Here is a 17,867-nt window from a genome sequence, read left to right on the forward strand (position 1 = left end):
TGCAATATGTCCACATATTTTTGGCCCTTTGGCACACAGCCTAGATGGATGACTCTGTACAGAAACTGGGGCGCTTCAATAAATATTTTGGAATTGGCTATTCACTGCAGTTCGACTTTAATTTAGTAATCATATTCGTTTATAAGTTTTTCAATATAGAGCACCTACTACCATCTACTACCATCATGTGGCCTTAGTCCTGTTTTGGCTCCAGCTGAAGTTAAGAAGAGTCTTAAGAAAGCCAAGATCAGCTGGAATGATTCTGACTTGGCTCCATAATTGGGTGATGTGGGCAACTCATGTGGCCCTCGACCCTTTAAGCTCAGAAGTCACGGTCCCAACCGGAGAACTCCTCCTCTGCTTTTGTTTGGTCTGGAGGGAAACGGTCAAAGTTTATGTAGCAGGGGCCCTGATGGAGACCAAAAAAAAAAAAGATAAACAACACCCTGTAAACAATACCTGGACAATTGTGATGAAGTACATTGCCTGTATTTTGAAGTGTTAAATTCTGTTCAACAAAAATTGAAGTCACACTTAAACGGGCTTTCAAAGTCAGTGAATCTTAAAAGTTACTTCACAAAATCCTCTCCCAAAGTGAATCAGCTGCATTTTCTGTTTTCCTAAAACCAGACAAAAGTTGTCAGCTACTCTTCACCTACTGGCAGACACACTCAGCTAGTGGTTTGACTTGCCTTGCGTATTAGTCGGACTGTGGGAGCGTCGAGCTGACCCACCCGCAGCTTGTGCCAGTTCATACTGCTGAACCACCTGAATGGAGAAGAGGAGGGAGAATCTGAAAGGCTCAGTCAGCAGTTTAAAGGCAAGAGAATATGACCACAAACAAAAGTTAACACATTTATTAAGATCTTTGCCCCAAGCACAGCATGGTTCTGTACCTACTTGTGTCTGCTTATTTAAACATTTATTTCTATGATGTGTTGGCATGGTTACCTGTGATGCCGGACATCTTTGATTCCATTCTTGGTGTTTCCTAACCTCTGGCCCGGGCGAGGTCTGCAAACAAAAGTACAAGACGTCGCGTTCAGATAGAGAACATTTACATATCATTTTTACACGAGTTTCCACTTTTCAAAACATTTGTATTCAGAAACACACTCAGTATGAGACTGATACATACTGCAGCAGTTTCAGTTTATTCATTTTTAATCATGATGCAGTCAGTGGGTTATATTCTTCTCACCTGCACAGCTTACTGATAATGGACTTGGCTGCTTCACTCATGTAAGGTGGATACTTGAGCACACCGTCCAATATTTTGGCATAAATCTTCTGGGGCTCTGAACTTGAGAAGGGAGGGCTGACAAGTAGAAAAGATCAAATACTTTTGTTGTTATGTAATCTTTTACATAACAACTTTTATTACATTTTTGAAAAAAATGTCTCAGAAATCATCCTCATAGGTGCTTTTTGGTAACCTGAACCTGCGACTGCAGACACTGAATTATGGAGAAAAAAAAAACTGGAGAGATGTGTTTCATTGCTGCAGATGTCAGCCATACTTCCCTGCTGCCATCTACTGGTTTGTGAGATATGAACCACACAAGACAGCAGACATTCCCTGGTCATCCAGATGGGGCAGGAGCATTAATATTAGTATTAGCATTAGCATTCATTACCTTCCTGCCAGTAGCTCGAAGATGAGGATGCCTAGGGACCAAAAGTCGACTGCAAAGTCATGTCCCTGGTTCTTTATGATCTCTGGGGCCATGTACTCAGGAGTACCGACAAATGAGTAGGTTTTCTCACCACGCACCAGCTCCTTGGCAAAACCAAAGTCCACCTGCACAGAGACAGACAGACAGAATCACACATACACAAACACACAAATCATATGCAGATGATACACAGCCTTTTATGGAACAAGCACAAAAAACACTCACATTTTCACATCCAACTGTATTTCCTGAATATTTAATTGATACCAGACTAGAGATAAGGACTCACTAGTTTGATGTAGCCCTTTATATCCAGCATCAGGTTCTCAGGCTTCAGGTCTCTGTACATGATGTTCTTCTTATGGAGGTAGGCGTAGGCCTCCACCACACAGGCTGTGCAGAACACAGCGATGGACTCATCGAAACGCCCTCTGAAATCACAGAGACACACTTTAATTTGCTTTACAAATAAATTTATTACATCCCAGACACTTTCTGTTGCTGTTATTCTCATTATCCTGGGCACAAGCAGCTCTTGGGAATTGAAGTTTATTTTATTGTTAGCACTAAAGATTGCATCAGCACAAACAGTATTTCTCTGTGTCAGATAGCGGTTAGTGCCATTTCAGTGTGTTTCAAGTGGTGAGCTCAAGATGCCCCGAAGGCAATAAATTAAGTTTCTTACCGATAAAACCAACACAGGTTTTAAAAACCGTGATTAAACTAAACTGCCTTCTTTCATAATACCCCGTTGTTTACACCAAGGAATGAGGCCGCCGTGTGTAACAGCCCACTCAGTGTTCTGCTTCAACAAAAAAAGCAGTGCCATTTCCATTTAATAGTAAATCTCTATCCATTTTCTTACACTTCTTTAAGTTTTGTCCAGATCTCCCCACCGCCACAGAACTCCATCACCATGTAGATGTATCGCGTGTCTTTGAAAGCTGCGTGAAGCCTACAGAGAAAGAATAGAAAAGTCTTCTGTGCATCCATCTGTTCTACAGTGTCATTAAATGGTTACAGTGAACGTGTCTTAACAGATGTCGCAGATACCTGACAATGAAGTCACACTGGATGGCTTTAAGGATCTTCTTCTCAAACATCATGTGCTCCTCCTGTCTCTTGGCAACAATGTGCTTCTTGCTGACTCGCTTCATGGCGTAATATTTCCCATGGTTCACTGTGGTCATCTTAAAGTAAAAAAAAAAACAAAAAAACATCACCACTAAACTATTAGTGCTAAATATCCTAAAGAAAATTCCAATATCGCATAAAAATATGGGGTTTTATGGTCAGTCGATGTTTCGGTGGCAGTTTTGGGGCTAATTTGGAGGTAGAAAATGATCTGTACTGGATGAGCTTAGAAGCACAAGTTAGCTGAGAGATAAGCTCAGCTGATACAGAGAAAGATTTGGTAAAGCTTTAGAAGTAAAATAGAAACATCAGTGATTTCCTGAATATGTCATTGATCACAATTAAAGGTCCACAAACTACCTGATAGTTGGCCTAAATGTTTTCACAGTAAGCTGATATTGGCAGTTTAAACTTGGAGGGTCAGGAAGATCAGTTATCTGCAATTAAAATTTTTCTCCCATTTCAAAGTAAGGTTGAAGTGACCAAAAGGGTTTTGGACACTTCACCGGGAGAAACAGATAACACACACCAACACACAAAAACACACACCAGCTCAACACGCCCAAACCCTCCGACTCCAAGCGTGATGGGATCTCCTTGGTATCGACCCTCCTGGTACAGCACAGGAACCAGATCCTTAAACCTCAGAGTGGAGGTGGGACTGAGAAAGACAGAGAACTTTTAGCAAAAGATAAGGAAGTTATTTGTGTGATTCATTTGATTGTGTTATATCCTTTATGCTGCCACTCACCTCGACTTTTCTGGAACTTGTGCCTCCTGCAGCACTTTGGAGCTGGTTGTAAAAACCAAACAAGAGTCAATACATATTAAACTTAATAAGATGGACAGAAGAGGTAAAAGTAATTACTGGAAACATGTTTTATGGTACGCACTCGTCAAACAGCTCCAGGTGTTCTATGGGAATTGTCTCTTCAAATACCCTGAAGAAAAAGGCATTGTTAGTCAACCTGTGCATTAATCGGCAAGTGACAAACGCACATCAGAAAGCAAACACAGCGCAAACAAGGCAACAGTGATGGAGAACAAATACACTGGAGGAATTCCTTCAGGGATCTTTAACTCCAGGAGCAACAGTCATCTCAGCAGAGCCTGAACAAACAGGAATATCACCTTCATTTACGCTCAAAGTTTAAAGTCAAGTCGGACTCACTCCTTGTCAATGGAGAAGCATGTAACAGGGCCATCAGCAGTGCAGGTAGCAGTTCTCAAAACTTCCCTGCAAAAGGAAAAAACTCTGTCACCAAGGAGAACTGTATGTCATTATGCAAACATTTTGTTTTGCTGCAACAGGACTGTCATCATCTAAATAAAGTACAGTAAATAATGGAAGATGATTTGTTGATGCACAAGCTTTTCAAGCACATTGATGTGCGTGGATAGAGAAAAGTAAGGAAGGATGTGTTGCATATTTATTAATTCTCTCATATCTATGCTGCACAAATCTGCATCTGAAAAACCTTCCAATAAACAAAATGTAACAAAAAAGCTGCCTAATACTCAGCAGTTTAGAGGCACAGGCTTGGATGGTGCTTTATGTTTCATAAAAGGCCAGTATCACACTTCTATAATCAAAACAATATGTCTGCTATTCTACTGCAGATTGCATACTGTATTCCTGCTTTTTTTATGCAGCATGACTGACACACACAACAGTCAGCTACAAGTTTACTGTAGAAGATGTTAACAATTTAAAGGCAGGTTTTCTAACCAAAATGTCAAAGACGACAGCAGCCAGAGAAGGTGCACAGAGCAGTGGATGTTGCTCAAAGCTCTCACAAATGTCCTCAGGCACGTGTTGTGTTGCCATAGTTACCGTATGAGGGCCTGTTCCCCGAAATGCTCCCCTTTTCCCATCCTGCGAATCTGCTTCTGATGCCCATTCACGTTCTTGGTCACAAGGACCTGAGGGGGAAACACACGAAATGGGAGGAAGAGGGAATGAGTGCATATACAGTATATATACACTCATACACAGGCTGGCACAGTACCACGTTTGCGCTCACATAATGACATGGTATTACCTCTCCTTTGAGGATGATGTAGAATGTGTTAGCTTCAGCTCCTTCTCGAACTATAACATCTTTGTCCTGGTACTTCACCTGGACAAGACAACAAGATTCTTGTGTTTATTACAATGACCATCTATGTTTGAGTTTATCCAATGTGTTTTAATATATGTGTTTTTGTTTTTTTGTTTTTTCTCTAATGCGGGTTAAAATTGAACTAGATTTTTTTTTATTGTGCTTTCTATTGTGCTTTCATATGAATACAGTTCACACTTCAGATCTGAGTGCACACCTCCTCCATGGAGTCAATAATCTTGGACAATTGGACATCATTCAGGTCCTTCAGAGTACGAGATCTGTGATAGCATATGAAAAACATGTCAGAAGAAGAGAAGAAGAAACAGTGGTTACATAGTCTGTTAATGCAGGAAAAAGGGCCAAAACTATTACGGCAGGCTGAAGAAGAAGAAACAAACTCACGTCTTCAGGAAGCCCATGAGCTGCTCCCGTTTCTTCTTGGACTTGTTGGTTATGATCGTCCTGTAGGTCTGTCGCTCCATGCACCACAGACGCACAACTGTCTTCGCTGCAAAGTAGGTGATGAAAAGCTGGAGTTTCAGCAATTAAGTCTGGTTGACGGTCGTCAGCAAAGAGAATGATTGATTAGGCCACACACTGAGATCAAGGCCCTGAAAGACAGTCATACTGTCCCCAGTTAGGGACACTCCTGTATGTCTGTGTGTGCAAGAGTTGGAATTACATTCTATATACTGTAGCTCCTCATATAGGTGTTTTAAACGCTGCTGCACACACATTAGTACGCTATAAAGACCTACAGTATGAAGGGAAGCTGTCCCATCATTTTATGTGCACACACAACCATTACAGAGACTGACCTTTGACCGTTGCTGTCCGTTTGCAGTTGTAGAGGATGGCCAGCTCCCCGAACACATCACCACTGGTGAGAGTTCGGAGGTCCTGGCCTGCCTGGGTGACGAGGAGCTCACCAGCTACAAGTAAGAAGGAACAGAGAGGGATGCTTTATACACTATGAGTGTGTAAATATATTTTCTACATATTACCAAGATGCTTATTTATAGATAAAGAGTTTTCAAGTCAACAAAGAACCATTTGAAACATCAGAGCTTAGTTTTTACCATAGCACAGCAGAGAGCACTGAGATAAACACACACATTCACACACACCGAGGCATGTCCCCACCTGCCACTATGTACATGCTGTCTCCTTCAGAGCCTTCTTTAATGACTTCATCGCCCGGTTTGAAGGTAGATACCACTAACAGGTCCACCATCATGGCTGTCTGCTCATCATCGAGGCGGCTCAGGAAGTCATTCTTCTGGATGGCTTTGACTATCAGGCTCGTCTCACTGGTGATGGAAAGTGAGAGAAGCCATGTCAGTCTAAGGTCAGCTGGTCCTGGGGAGCTCTCATGCAACATGCAAACAGTCCAAACATCATATATAGGTCCTGGAGAAGCCATTAACGTGGACTTGTCACAATGACAAAGCACAAATCCTGTGCTGTGTTATTTAAATATTAAATATTCTCTCATCAGCAGTTCTGATTACCGACCTGACAGTTTTCTTGACCCTTGCGCGTGCAATCTCCAGGGTCTCACGGATTGGTTCGGGGGCAATGACAGCCGCACGGCTCTTCCTGACCTCGGGTTCAATCTCATTACCGCTGTGGGAGGGAAACTCTGGAACAGGCAAACAGAAGAGCACAAATGGAGGGTTAACTACTGCAAATGGCTGCCATGTTTCAGCCAAATGTCGAATCAAAGTGCACCTCTATTATGTGGGTATTTATATGTGTGTGTGTGTCTCTGGCCTCTTACCCAGGTCATGATATTGACTCTGCAGTTGCTGCAAAACCTTTTCTTTCTCCTGCAGTCGTTTTTCTGCGAGGAACAAAAAAGGAAGAAAACAAGTTTGCAAATCATCACAAAGAACATCCTACTACAGTGCAGCACTTTCTCTGGCATGATTTATGTGTTTCTTTCATGGCACACATGGATGAGAAGTTCTACTTGTACAGGCCAACAGATACTGGACTTTTGAGGCCGATGACAATACCAGTGTTTGAGAGATTAGCACATCAGACAATGATATATTGGCCAAACCTTTAGCTATTTTATCTTTCCACATACGCCCAAGCAAATGCAGTACCCCTGGTTGGGAATTACTACTCTACATTGCTACATCACAACCAGATACAGTCACACCCCAGCTACACACAGATATTGCTCCACTCTCTGCAACAGATAGATAGAAAGGCATTAGACTGCTGAATGATGCCTTCCCCCATGTAAGCGCTTGTGTGGAGTTACTCTTAAACACTCTGCTCACCCAGGTCTTTATTTTGCCTCTGCAGCTCCTGGTTGATCAGGCATTGCTTTTCCAGCTGCTGCTTCAGGTCCTCTAGTTGCTTCTCCATGTCTACAGTGGGGGAAAAATACAAAAAACAATGCATTGCAATCATGGTAGACCGGTAGGAAGTTTCGATTCATACAATACACAGACATACAATATAGTATCAAACATGCTGATGTGTGTAGATGCTTACACACACAAAGCCCTAGATATCATATTTAAACTGTTTGTAACTAAGCTGATGCCTTTTTCACAAGGCACTGAACTCTGCTCCACTGCCTGCACACAGCAAGAGCCCCGCTGAATAATGCAGACTAATGACGGACAGTCAACAGGGTGCTTTCTGAACGCTGTCACACCCTGCCAGCTTTTTGCCAAAGATCTGTTACTGCTCTCATGACTGATAACTGCACAAACCCTGTCAAAATAGTATAAAAGCCTTCATTAGTTCCCTCGTCGTAGACAGTGCGCATATGTGCATTCCTTTATTATTTCTGCTTGTGTGTGGCTACAGTAATGGGTGGCATTAACAGGCTCTGCTGTATAATTTAGTGTGTAAATTTGAGAGGGGAAGCAGCCAAACCACAAATGTGTGCGAGCACTGACAAATTAACTGACACAGATTCATTAGCACAGCTGAGTACTGTGGGTGAACCAGCATATATCTTCATCCAGGTTGATCTGTCCATAAAAGCCCTGATAATGAGGCGTCGTAGCCATTGTCATTTTGTTGTTAATGGAAAGCCTGTCTGTCTGTCTGTCTCTGTTGGCAGGCCAAACATTACTATCAATACAAACACAAGGCCACGGCTTACCTGGCTAATTTACTAAACACACACGTTCACTAAAGCCTGTAGTGGACAAGTTGTTGGCCTATGATCCCTGTGCTCATCATGTGACCCCAGTTACCACCGCCTCACCCTGAACATTGAACAGCTCCGAGATTAGACTTGATGTTAAAGCGAATCATAAAGTCACTGAGAAGAAGACAGGAAACTGTGATGGGCAAATATAAAATGGTTCCTGTTCCACTCTCAAAGGAGAGCGTATCTCTGATGCAGAAGGTGGAAAAGAAGTTGGATAAGAACCTTTGGTACTTCTACAACATATTTACAGAATTCCCGGACACCTAAATTGGATATGATATTTTCCATCACACCTGTGACTCACTATCAAAGGAGGCAACAGTGTGATAATACAATCCAGTGCATAAAACCATGCAGCTGCAGTGCCAAGTGTTAATAGGCCTGTGTTGCACGAAAGACAAAGCAAACGGTCATTAAAAATTTTACAGGGGACATAACGGCAACAAAACAAAAATATGTCACTGCATTTCTCACCATACTTGGAAGTCAAATGTGCCTCATGGTGTTTCATTAACCTGTCACCAACGCACACACAGATAAAACAGGGCACAAACACAATTTGTAAGCTTTCTAGGAACTTGCAGCTACAAATGAAGACAACTAGGGCAGATGGAGATGATAACCTTTAGTGCCTGCTGGTTAACATTTAAACCAATCTAAGTTTAACTCTATGTTTTTAGCTTGGGGCTAAAGAAATTGTAACAGTGATTCCCACAAGCAGCTGCCAGTTGTGTATTGGCTGTTTTAGTCATTTTTTATTTGATGTATGTGATGCAATGGCCATAAAGGACTGAGATATGTCAAACACATTTTTAGCCGCATCAGATGAACAGTAAAAAGCCATACATTTTTAAACACGGATTGATCTTTGGAAGTCAGCAATGCTCACATAAGCAAAGATTCATCTAGTGCATTTCTGGGAGAGAATAGGAAAGCAGAAATTAGCAGAGACAACCAAAAAAAAAGTTCTGCTGCTTTTCAGCAGCACAGCGGGAACATGATGCTAGACAGATCCCCATTATCCTGATACAGCAGCAAACTGTACACTCCGTACTGTCTCATTACTAATTCATGGCCAAGTGTAACTACAGCTGAATTCTCATAAAATGTTCTATAATAGAAACCTGGAGAGGATATATGTCCAGTCTGACGGTGTCTTTGAGATGCACTTTTTCCCCACACAGTGAGATCTTAACACGTGCAGAACCTCGTCTTTCAACTGTTTTTGTTTACAAGCCTTTAAAACTGACAATAACTATTTGAACACTTTGAGCCACATGACAAAATATGGATCTGCTAAACACAGACTCAATATTAAAGCTGTCCAAGAGCCAAAGAAGCTTTACGTGACATCCAACACATATTCAAATATCCATATGATAAGGCAGAGTCACACTCACCTGCGGGCTGTGTGTGATCAAGTGAGAAGATGAGTGTCTCCCCAGCCTATAAAGGCCACATGGATCACAGGAGCCCAGTAATCACCCTGACCCGTTCACAAGGTCCACTTTCAGAAGTACCAGCTTTGTATACAATTTCTTCGACCTGCTTGACCCGCCCCCCCAGACCGGACTGGACACACCTGAGCAGACACAAACATGCAGTCACTGTCTGCTGTCTCTCCAGCCTTCCTTCTTCTGCACACTTTCTCAGCTTACACTGTCATGTCTGCTCTTCAGCTTTTACTATTTTTACTCCCTCCCTCTCAATCCTTCCTCCTCTTTCTCTATCTGTCAGTCTCAGCAGCTCTGGTGTTGAATCATTAACCATAACCTGAGGCTCCTCCCATCACACCAGGTAGAGGAATACAGGCAGGAGGAGGAGGTGGAGAACGATGGAGTGCTGAGAAAGCTGGAGTTGTGTTCAGCTGACAAACTACACTGCTTAAATGTGGTTTTTATTGGGTTTTTTTTGTTGTTGTTGTGCTAAACATATATTCGAGCAGTGCTTGTTTGAAGTGTACAGTATGTTGTTACTTTTTTACTGATTTGTGATTTCTGTAACTTTTAGCAGTGATTCATTATTTCCTGACAACATAGAGGACAGATAATTAAGCATTTAAAATGCACCGCCCCCACCCGTGGAACTCTTGGTAGCGTTACTTTAGGTGTGTTTTGGTTTTGGTCTGTACCAGTCTTCACACAATCTTGACAAAGCTTTAAGTCTCCTTATTCTCTCTGTGCAAAGCCTTTTTGGATCTCCACATCACTGCAACAACAGTTGACACAAGATTGGTTAAATCCACAAAGTGTTTTCTGCACCAAAAGAACAGCCACAGGCCTTATGTTCACTTTGTTATAAAAAAAAAAAAAAAAATCAAAAAACCAATCTCTACTATGTTTGTGCCTCTGTAACTTTGTTTCAGCAACTCACTTTGGCTTTTTGGAAGCAACAATTTATAGTTAACTTTCAAAGGAATCCAGGGTAATGACTGTAATCAAAAGGGTTGAAGAACAGTGACCTCTTTATTTTGGGTTCTTTAATTTTGGGCTTGTGCAAAATAAAAAGGGGGTTGTCTGAGTCATTAAAGGTTAAAGTGCATGTTTAAGTAAACAGTGTTAACCTGTCATTACTGTTAATCTGTTGTAAAAGATGACAGGAAGGGGGAAGTGAAATTAAGACAATATGAATATGATAAAAAGCAACAGCTGGAGTTGTGGGGGATTATCAAAGCTGAGGACAAACAGGACAACTCACAGATCACACATCTATAAGAACTGGAAAGCGTCTACTTCTTCAGGTTTCCATATTTCCACAGGGTAAATGCCACTGAATGTTTTCCAGGCTGAATTACATGAATCTTAATGAGGCTAAAGGGTTAGCATTGTGACAGAGGGCGTGGGCCTTTATTGTTCACGGTTAATTATTGATACGCTGTCTGGTTAATCAACGACATTAACGACCCCACTGCTCCGAGATAAAAAGGGCTGGGATTTGAGCGGTGGAGCTGGAGGGAACTCGGTGACAGGCACTGAATGTGTTTTGACATTTTTCCATTAGGACCAACACGGTTCATCAAAACAAACCCAGGCTGAGTTAAGTGTTGCCGTTGATCACAGCTACAGATATCTTCAGCTTACAATCACTTCATTTAAATTGAAGATGTCAAATCACCAGCTGAAATTAAAATGTTTATTACTGTCATTCTTTAATTCAACTGTAATCCAATAACCAACAACCAAACAATGAATCCATAATGCCCAAAGGTCTTTAAGATGATAGGTAGCAATCTTAAGTGATACTGCAATAATGCTGTGATTATGGTTAAAGCTCAAGCAGAACTTCAACAGAAAACAAAAGTGTACACTAACAATTAAAGGCAAGTGAACATGGTAGGAAAAAAAATAGCACCACGTGCAGCTAAAATCTTTATATGTCCATGAGTCATAGTTAAAAACACTTCCTCTTCTGTAGCTTCTGGTAACAAACATGACATACCTCACAAATTAAGAATACCTTGGTACTAGCATAATACGATTGTGTGTGTGTGACCAGTTCACACCAGTGGTGATAACAAACATAATAAAACCCTCTGAACATCCCAGACTGATCTGAGAAGACATTCAGTACATATACACACATACATGACAATCAGTGATTCAATTCAAGACAAATGTCCTTCCAATAACTACAAACTACACGTTCAGTGATTGTCACGTGGACTGAAAGTGGCTACGGTTCTGACATGAAAGACATTCCTTCATCTGACACCCATTCCCAAAACAACAATGTGCATAAATGACAAACATAGGCAATTAAAACACACATAAATACAGAAGCAGAAGGTATTAAAATTATTGACAGCAGGTAAAAATAGCTCAACTATCACACTGAGCTTTCTAGTTTTTACCTCTGATGTCCTGCATGATTTACACCGCAACCAAGCATAATGTGTGTAAAGTATGCATGCAGGTCTAAAACATGGGGCAGCATAATCCTTCAAGGCCTCTCACACTTCAAGGAAAACAAAGAAGAATAGAGAAGCATATGAGGCAAAAGCACTACAATATCACTGCTCTAATTCACATGTTCAGTTCACTTCTATTTAAATAACATTTTCAAATAAAATCCAAGCACTAATTTTCTAATGGAATAATTTTGTTTTCAACACATACTACAGTCACACTCCATGTGAAGATGGGACGGCAGGAGGGAGAAACAACACAATATTAGGCGTCGGCTGCAAGATGTCATGAATACTTGAAAAATAGCGTACATAGCTTGATGTCAGAGATTTCCACTTATTTTTAAAAATCTTCTTGGATTGTAAACCTGAGACGATGAGGAGGTAGATCGGCAGCGCTGCAGTGAGGTCAAACGTTTGAACAATTACAGCTGGTCATTCTCTGTGCAAACATGAAGGCGACGCAATATGTCTGTGGTAGGATAACAACATGCAGAGCTAAACAATGTATTTTTCTGAATTGTTGTTCTATTGCTGTTATGCAAGTGACTTCATATTCTTCATACTGGTGTTCAGTCAGGTTCAGAGTGCAAACTGATCAGCTCGTCTTCTCCTCCTTGATGCCACAGGCTTTCTTGATGTCCTTTGGGTGTTCAAAGACTGCCTGGACAAACTGGCCAAACAGGCGCTCCATGTAGTTCTCACCGCGGGGGAACAAACCCTGCAGGAAGGCGATGTGTCCACCGTGGGCCGTCAACAACAGGGCGACGTTAGGCAGGCCCCGGACTATGGTCAATGGGAAGGCTGTGAGGGCAGGAAATACGTAGGAAAAGGAGTTTGCTTTAATTAGTTTACGCAGAAGACACCTCACCTAAAAACCCACAATCAGGAACATATGTATAAATGAGAAAGTTTAAACTTAACACAATCTCCATCTTCTCCTGCTGTTTACTCACCATTCTGGGGAGAGAAGGGGTCATCAGCAGCATTGAGACACAAGATGGGTACTGCTGTATTAGGGAGTTTTCTGTCTGGGCTGGCATCGTGGTAGTAGTCCGTACAAGATTTATAGCCAAAAAGCAAGGAGGTGAAGCGTTCGTCAAACTCACGGATAGTCCGTGCCTAGAGAAGACCGTGGAAATGAGATGAGGGTGGAGAAGAAAGGCAGTCACACAGAAAGGGAGATTAGATACTATGACACAGAGATGAATGTAAAGAGCAGGGCATACCTTCAGGACGTAGTCAACGTCCACCACATTCTCCAGAATCTTCCTGTGTCTGTGAGAAACAAATTACAGAAGAATGTCAAGAGTCAAGATTTCAAATGTGTTAAAACTAAATTCAGAAACTTGCGAAACATCAACCTATCTGACCTGGTGATGGCACGACACAGGCCTCTCGTGAGGTATTTGTTGAAGAGCAGCCAGTTGAGTGGTTCTTCCATAGAGGCGGAGGATTTGTGGGCATCCCATGGGACAGAGATGGTGAAACCCGCCACCAACCCCGACTCTGTGCGCTTACGGCCCAGGTAGTTTAACAACAACATGCTTCAGAGAGTGAGAGAAAAAAAACAGAAAGGATGGTTGGCAATTAAAGGGAAGAGAGAGAGAAGACAGTAAACCATTACACCAACTCACCCTCCCATAGACACGCCAACACCAAGCAGAGGGGCATGTGGGTAGAGTCCTTTGACATGCTGCACCACACGCTCAAGATCTGAGGTGTTGGCTGCGCAGTAGGTGACAGGCGTCTGAAATGAGCAAGAGGACAGAGGAGGATTTACAAGCAGTATTCAGGTGCTAGATTTTGTGCTTGTATTAATCTGTCAACAAATCCAATGATGCAAATCTCTAAAAATGGGTTGCAATATTTATACACACACACACTGTAAATTTTAGCTTCTCAAACAGGAGTAAGAAGTACATTTTTAGAGACTATTTTCATCTGCAGATTAACACATATTTGGTGTGCTAATGAGTACTTCCAGCAACAGCAGGGCTGTGTATGTTTGACTAAAAATAAACCACACACCGCCAATGTTCATCCCAGTGAAAGAACAAGTCACCAAAAGCAACAATATGGCTCATTAATGTGTTTTCAATAGTTTCTGGTGAACAAAGGAGATCGGTGGCACAGAAGAATAAAATAATATCAGGCTTTGAACACAGTTGACAGGATTTGTTCAGTTCATTGTTAGCTTTGGTCTGTGGATGGGTTTTGCTGACAGTAAGAAAAATACAGAATATCCAGCTTTGTCCTTAAATCAGTCAAGACTTACTCAGAAAGTTTTCTTATCTATGTCACAAATAATGTAAATAATATTAAATAAGAAGAAATTAAGAAAAAAAAAACATCTACATCTTAAAATGTGAACAGATCACATGATTTGTTTTTAGTGAGTTGTGTGAAAATTCGGGATTATCAGGACAATAATCATGCTCATTGTAACCAAGACAGACACAGACACCACTGTAGTTACCCAGGACTGCTGAAAAGTGTCAATTTGCTTTTTACATAGTGGGTATAATAAGCCCTTCACATTTCCAAGCAAAGGAAATTGCAGCTCTGCAGCAAACAAGCACTGAAATGCAAAGCTACTTCATAATGTTTGTTGAAATAACAGCAGAAAAATGACATTTCAGAATTAAAAGCAACATGACCATAATTCAGGGGGTGATCTAGCACCCCAGGTTGTACTTACCAACAGCTCTTCCCCTCCGACTCCCCTGTTGTTGAAGACCACACATCTAGGAAAGAAAACGTCCATGAAAACAGCTTCAGCAATTAAATTCCACTCAGTCATGTCATATAAGTTTTCTGCTTACTTCAATTCAAACTTTCCTAATACTGCTTCCAGATACATTCATTTCAGATTAAATTATTGAATGTAAATGTTTAGTTTATAATTCCCTTCTGAGTTTGGAACACAGAGAAGGATTTTTTTTTCATTAGCACAGAAGACAGATGAGGAGCACAACTGACCTGTAGCCACGGCGGGTGGCCTGGCTGATGGCGTGGAGGACATAGGACTGCCGGCTGTTCCCCGTCAGGCCTGGGAGGATCAATACTGTGGGGCGGGTAGAGGATTCTGGGTAGGCCGCGCTGGCCTGATTGTCCACCCAGTCCAGCAATATCTGACCACCATCTACAGTACGGATCAGCTCACTGAGGAATGAAGGGACAGGACAGAAACAGAAAGATTGAAAAGCACTTTTCAGAGTTTGAAAAACAACATGACAAAAAAGAGACAGGAGGTCCTTCTTACTTGCGATAAGTGGTGGGGGGCCGGGACTTGAGCAAGGCACAGACCAGGGTTTGAAGGCGGCCCCCCCAGCACCATGGAGTGGGACTGAAGCGCTCAGCCACCACAGGACAGTGCTTGTGGAGGAACACACTGAAAGCTTCACTACAAACCAGAGCTGGTGTCTGAGAGGAAGAAAGACAGAGTGAAGAGGGGCCCTGAAATTAATACCTGTGACAGATGAGAATGCATGAAAAACAAGACTGGTGAGAATGAAAGGTATGGAGCTTCAACAGCAGTGTGTGTGTGTTTACGTGGTGTGGCAAATAGCACAGTTTTCTATATCAAAAACACAATCTTTTGAAAAAATGAAAAGAAAACACAACTCACGTTTTCTCCAGTATAAAACAACTGAACAATATGTTGTTTTAAAATACAATTATAATGATATATTTAACAACCCAGTGACATATGGACTATATTATAGTATTACCTGTATTATTACCACATTAAAGCATAAAACAAATAAACAACTGGAGGTTTTAAAAACAGAGAATCATTGTTTTTTAGACTATAACACAAATATAGACAATGACTTCCTGCAGCACAGGGGCTGAGGCTATAGTAACACAGTTTGTTCACACACTGCCTTTGTACAGACAGAGGGTTTGTAAATAATCAACAAAAGTTGTGCCATCTGTAGGAACTGTTTGCTTTTACTTTCAAGGTTTCATTTACCTCAGTTTTTACTAATTTCTATCATTTATCAAACCACTTTCTCTCAAATGTGATTTTGAGTCTTTCCCTGTTTTATATCAAAGGAACACAGAGTAGACTGGGATACAAAAATAATACAATTAAGTAGAATAAGATAAAATGAAAATTTTTAATAAAAAAATAAAACTGAGAAGAAAAAACAAAATAAAATAGAGCAGCGTAAGATGAAGTAATTTAGAAAAAAATCAAGTTAATGGGAACATTAACATTTTTTCTTTTTAAAAGGGGGAAAAAAAGAAATAAATATTTGATTAGAAAGTGGGTATGGTGCAGTCATTACCGCCAGCCCTCACCGCAGTGACTGACCTGACACTTGCGGCCCCACAGATAGCACAGTGCGGCCGTGAGGGAGCAGATGAACACCGTATAAGGTCTGGACACACACTCCCAGTACGTTCTCCACAGCTCCAAATGTGACAAAAACATGGTAATAATATGTGGAAACACAGCACAGAGCTAACCTGGTAACTGACGGGACGTAAACGCCTCGTTAACCGACACAACGGAACAGACAACCGACAGAAAGGCGTTAGTTAATACCCGACAACCTGCCTTCATCACCGCCAGCTAACGACGAAGATGTTTTACAGCCATTCCTCCGCTCCGTCGGCTCTGACGGTTGAAGGTAACAGAGCCGGTCTCCAGCTGTCAGGACTTTATTCTGCGGGTGTCTCCTCCAGCAGCGGGCAGTTCCTGGTCGTGACCTCAGGTCGTCCGATTGGGCAAAAGCTCCAATGACAAGGTCCGCTTCACTTCCTGGTCCGCCTCCACAGACTACAAGCATGGAAGTTAAATAACATGGACTGTTCTTCTTCTTCTTCTTTTTTCCTTTTTTAGGTGCACTACCGCCCCCTTCCTGCTGAGTGTGCTACTTCGCAAGGTCATTATTGTCTTCGTATTGAATACCAGCTCTTATATTTACTCACAACTGAAGTAAGACAAGAATGTGTGTGGTCTACTGTATGTAGAAGTGATTACTGTTGAGGTAAAAGGTGGAGTGTGAGAAAGGCATCTACAGCTGCCATGTTGGTGTGCTGACCGTCTCTTAGGCTCTGATGGCGTTTGCTCCAAGTAGGTGCTGTATTTTAGTTTAATCAGAATCTGAATGTTTGAATGAACTTTTTATTTTTTATTTATTTATTTAATTTTTACTGTTTCTCCGCACGGTCAATCGCGGACAAGATTCACTGCAATATCAAGCGATGTGGGGTTATTTGGGTCAGCTTTAAGTGTAGGTGAGTCCACACTTTTCTTTCTTTTTTATTGCGTGGTGGACAGGGTAAGGGAATGAAGCCTGGCAGAGAGATGACTCAGATAGCTCAGACGACTGTAAAGATGCACCCAGTTTGGGTATATTTGCTTCATTTTCCATCTAGTGGTGATGATGAACACTGTGACCACTGTGAGGTGTGGCAAGTTTACCAGGTTGAATAATAATGATTAATTTGCTCCTTCTCAGCTACCTGCTATTGACATACTTCAAGTTGAACACCTGAATCCAAACCCTGGAGAAACTGTCTGAACACGTGCTGGTATCTGTGTTTTTTAAAAGAAATGATATCTTTAAAAAAATAAGTAAATAATACAGGTTGAAGTCAAAGGATTTCTTTGTCCCTTTGCTTGTATGTTTATCATTTAATTTTGTCACTCAGATGACGAAAATCTTGTACTTTATTGTTTTTAATTCTTTTTATTGTCTTTTATTTAGTGCTCACATTTTGGCAGTAATTTGGTGTCATTAACATGATTCAGTCAGCCAGAGCTTCTCCATTACATAGTGAATAAGGTCAAACTGAATCGATTTATATGACATAAGGTGTGATATTAATATGACATGGTGCTCCTGTTA

The 17,867-nt window shown here is 41.4% G+C and overlaps 2 protein-coding genes across 4 annotated transcripts; both read right to left on the reverse strand.

Moving 5' to 3' along the window:
- Window positions 1–322: 322 nt before the first annotated feature.
- Window positions 323–9,632, reverse strand: prkg3 (protein kinase cGMP-dependent 3). Its single transcript, XM_041064857.1, has 22 exons — window positions 9,497–9,632; window positions 7,207–7,296; window positions 6,696–6,758; window positions 6,431–6,557; window positions 6,059–6,225; window positions 5,734–5,847; window positions 5,318–5,423; window positions 5,130–5,193; window positions 4,853–4,930; window positions 4,645–4,733; window positions 3,982–4,047; window positions 3,704–3,751; window positions 3,562–3,603; window positions 3,360–3,471; window positions 2,730–2,866; window positions 2,542–2,631; window positions 1,966–2,107; window positions 1,638–1,801; window positions 1,202–1,318; window positions 952–1,014; window positions 693–768; window positions 323–409 (listed from the first exon to the last, which is right to left on the reverse strand). Exons 2-22 carry the CDS (start codon window positions 7,292–7,294, stop codon window positions 323–325), a joined length of 2,040 nt encoding a protein of 679 aa, XP_040920791.1. The 5' UTR covers window positions 7,295–7,296; window positions 9,497–9,632.
- A 2,356-nt stretch (window positions 9,633–11,988) lies between these two features.
- LOC121199879 (phospholipase ABHD3-like) lies at window positions 11,989–16,709 on the reverse strand. 3 transcript variants are annotated; one of them, XM_041064862.1, is made up of 9 exons: window positions 16,571–16,709; window positions 15,266–15,426; window positions 14,983–15,165; window positions 14,702–14,747; window positions 13,638–13,750; window positions 13,374–13,547; window positions 13,230–13,278; window positions 12,957–13,122; window positions 11,989–12,804 (listed from the first exon to the last, which is right to left on the reverse strand). In XM_041064862.1, exons 1-9 carry the CDS (start codon window positions 16,574–16,576, stop codon window positions 12,599–12,601), a joined length of 1,104 nt encoding a protein of 367 aa, XP_040920796.1. In that variant the 5' UTR covers window positions 16,577–16,709; the 3' UTR covers window positions 11,989–12,598. The 3 variants fall into 3 exon arrangements, with proteins under 3 accessions (XP_040920796.1, XP_040920794.1, XP_040920795.1); XM_041064860.1 differs by having other exon boundaries at window positions 16,325–16,708; XM_041064861.1 differs by having other exon boundaries at window positions 16,559–16,695.
- Between the last annotated feature and the right edge of the window lie 1,158 nt (window positions 16,710–17,867).

The sequence above is a fragment of the Toxotes jaculatrix genome, chromosome 19 (genome assembly GCF_017976425.1).
Source record: "Toxotes jaculatrix isolate fToxJac2 chromosome 19, fToxJac2.pri, whole genome shotgun sequence".
In the NCBI taxonomy this organism is placed as follows: Eukaryota; Metazoa; Chordata; class Actinopteri; family Toxotidae; genus Toxotes; species Toxotes jaculatrix.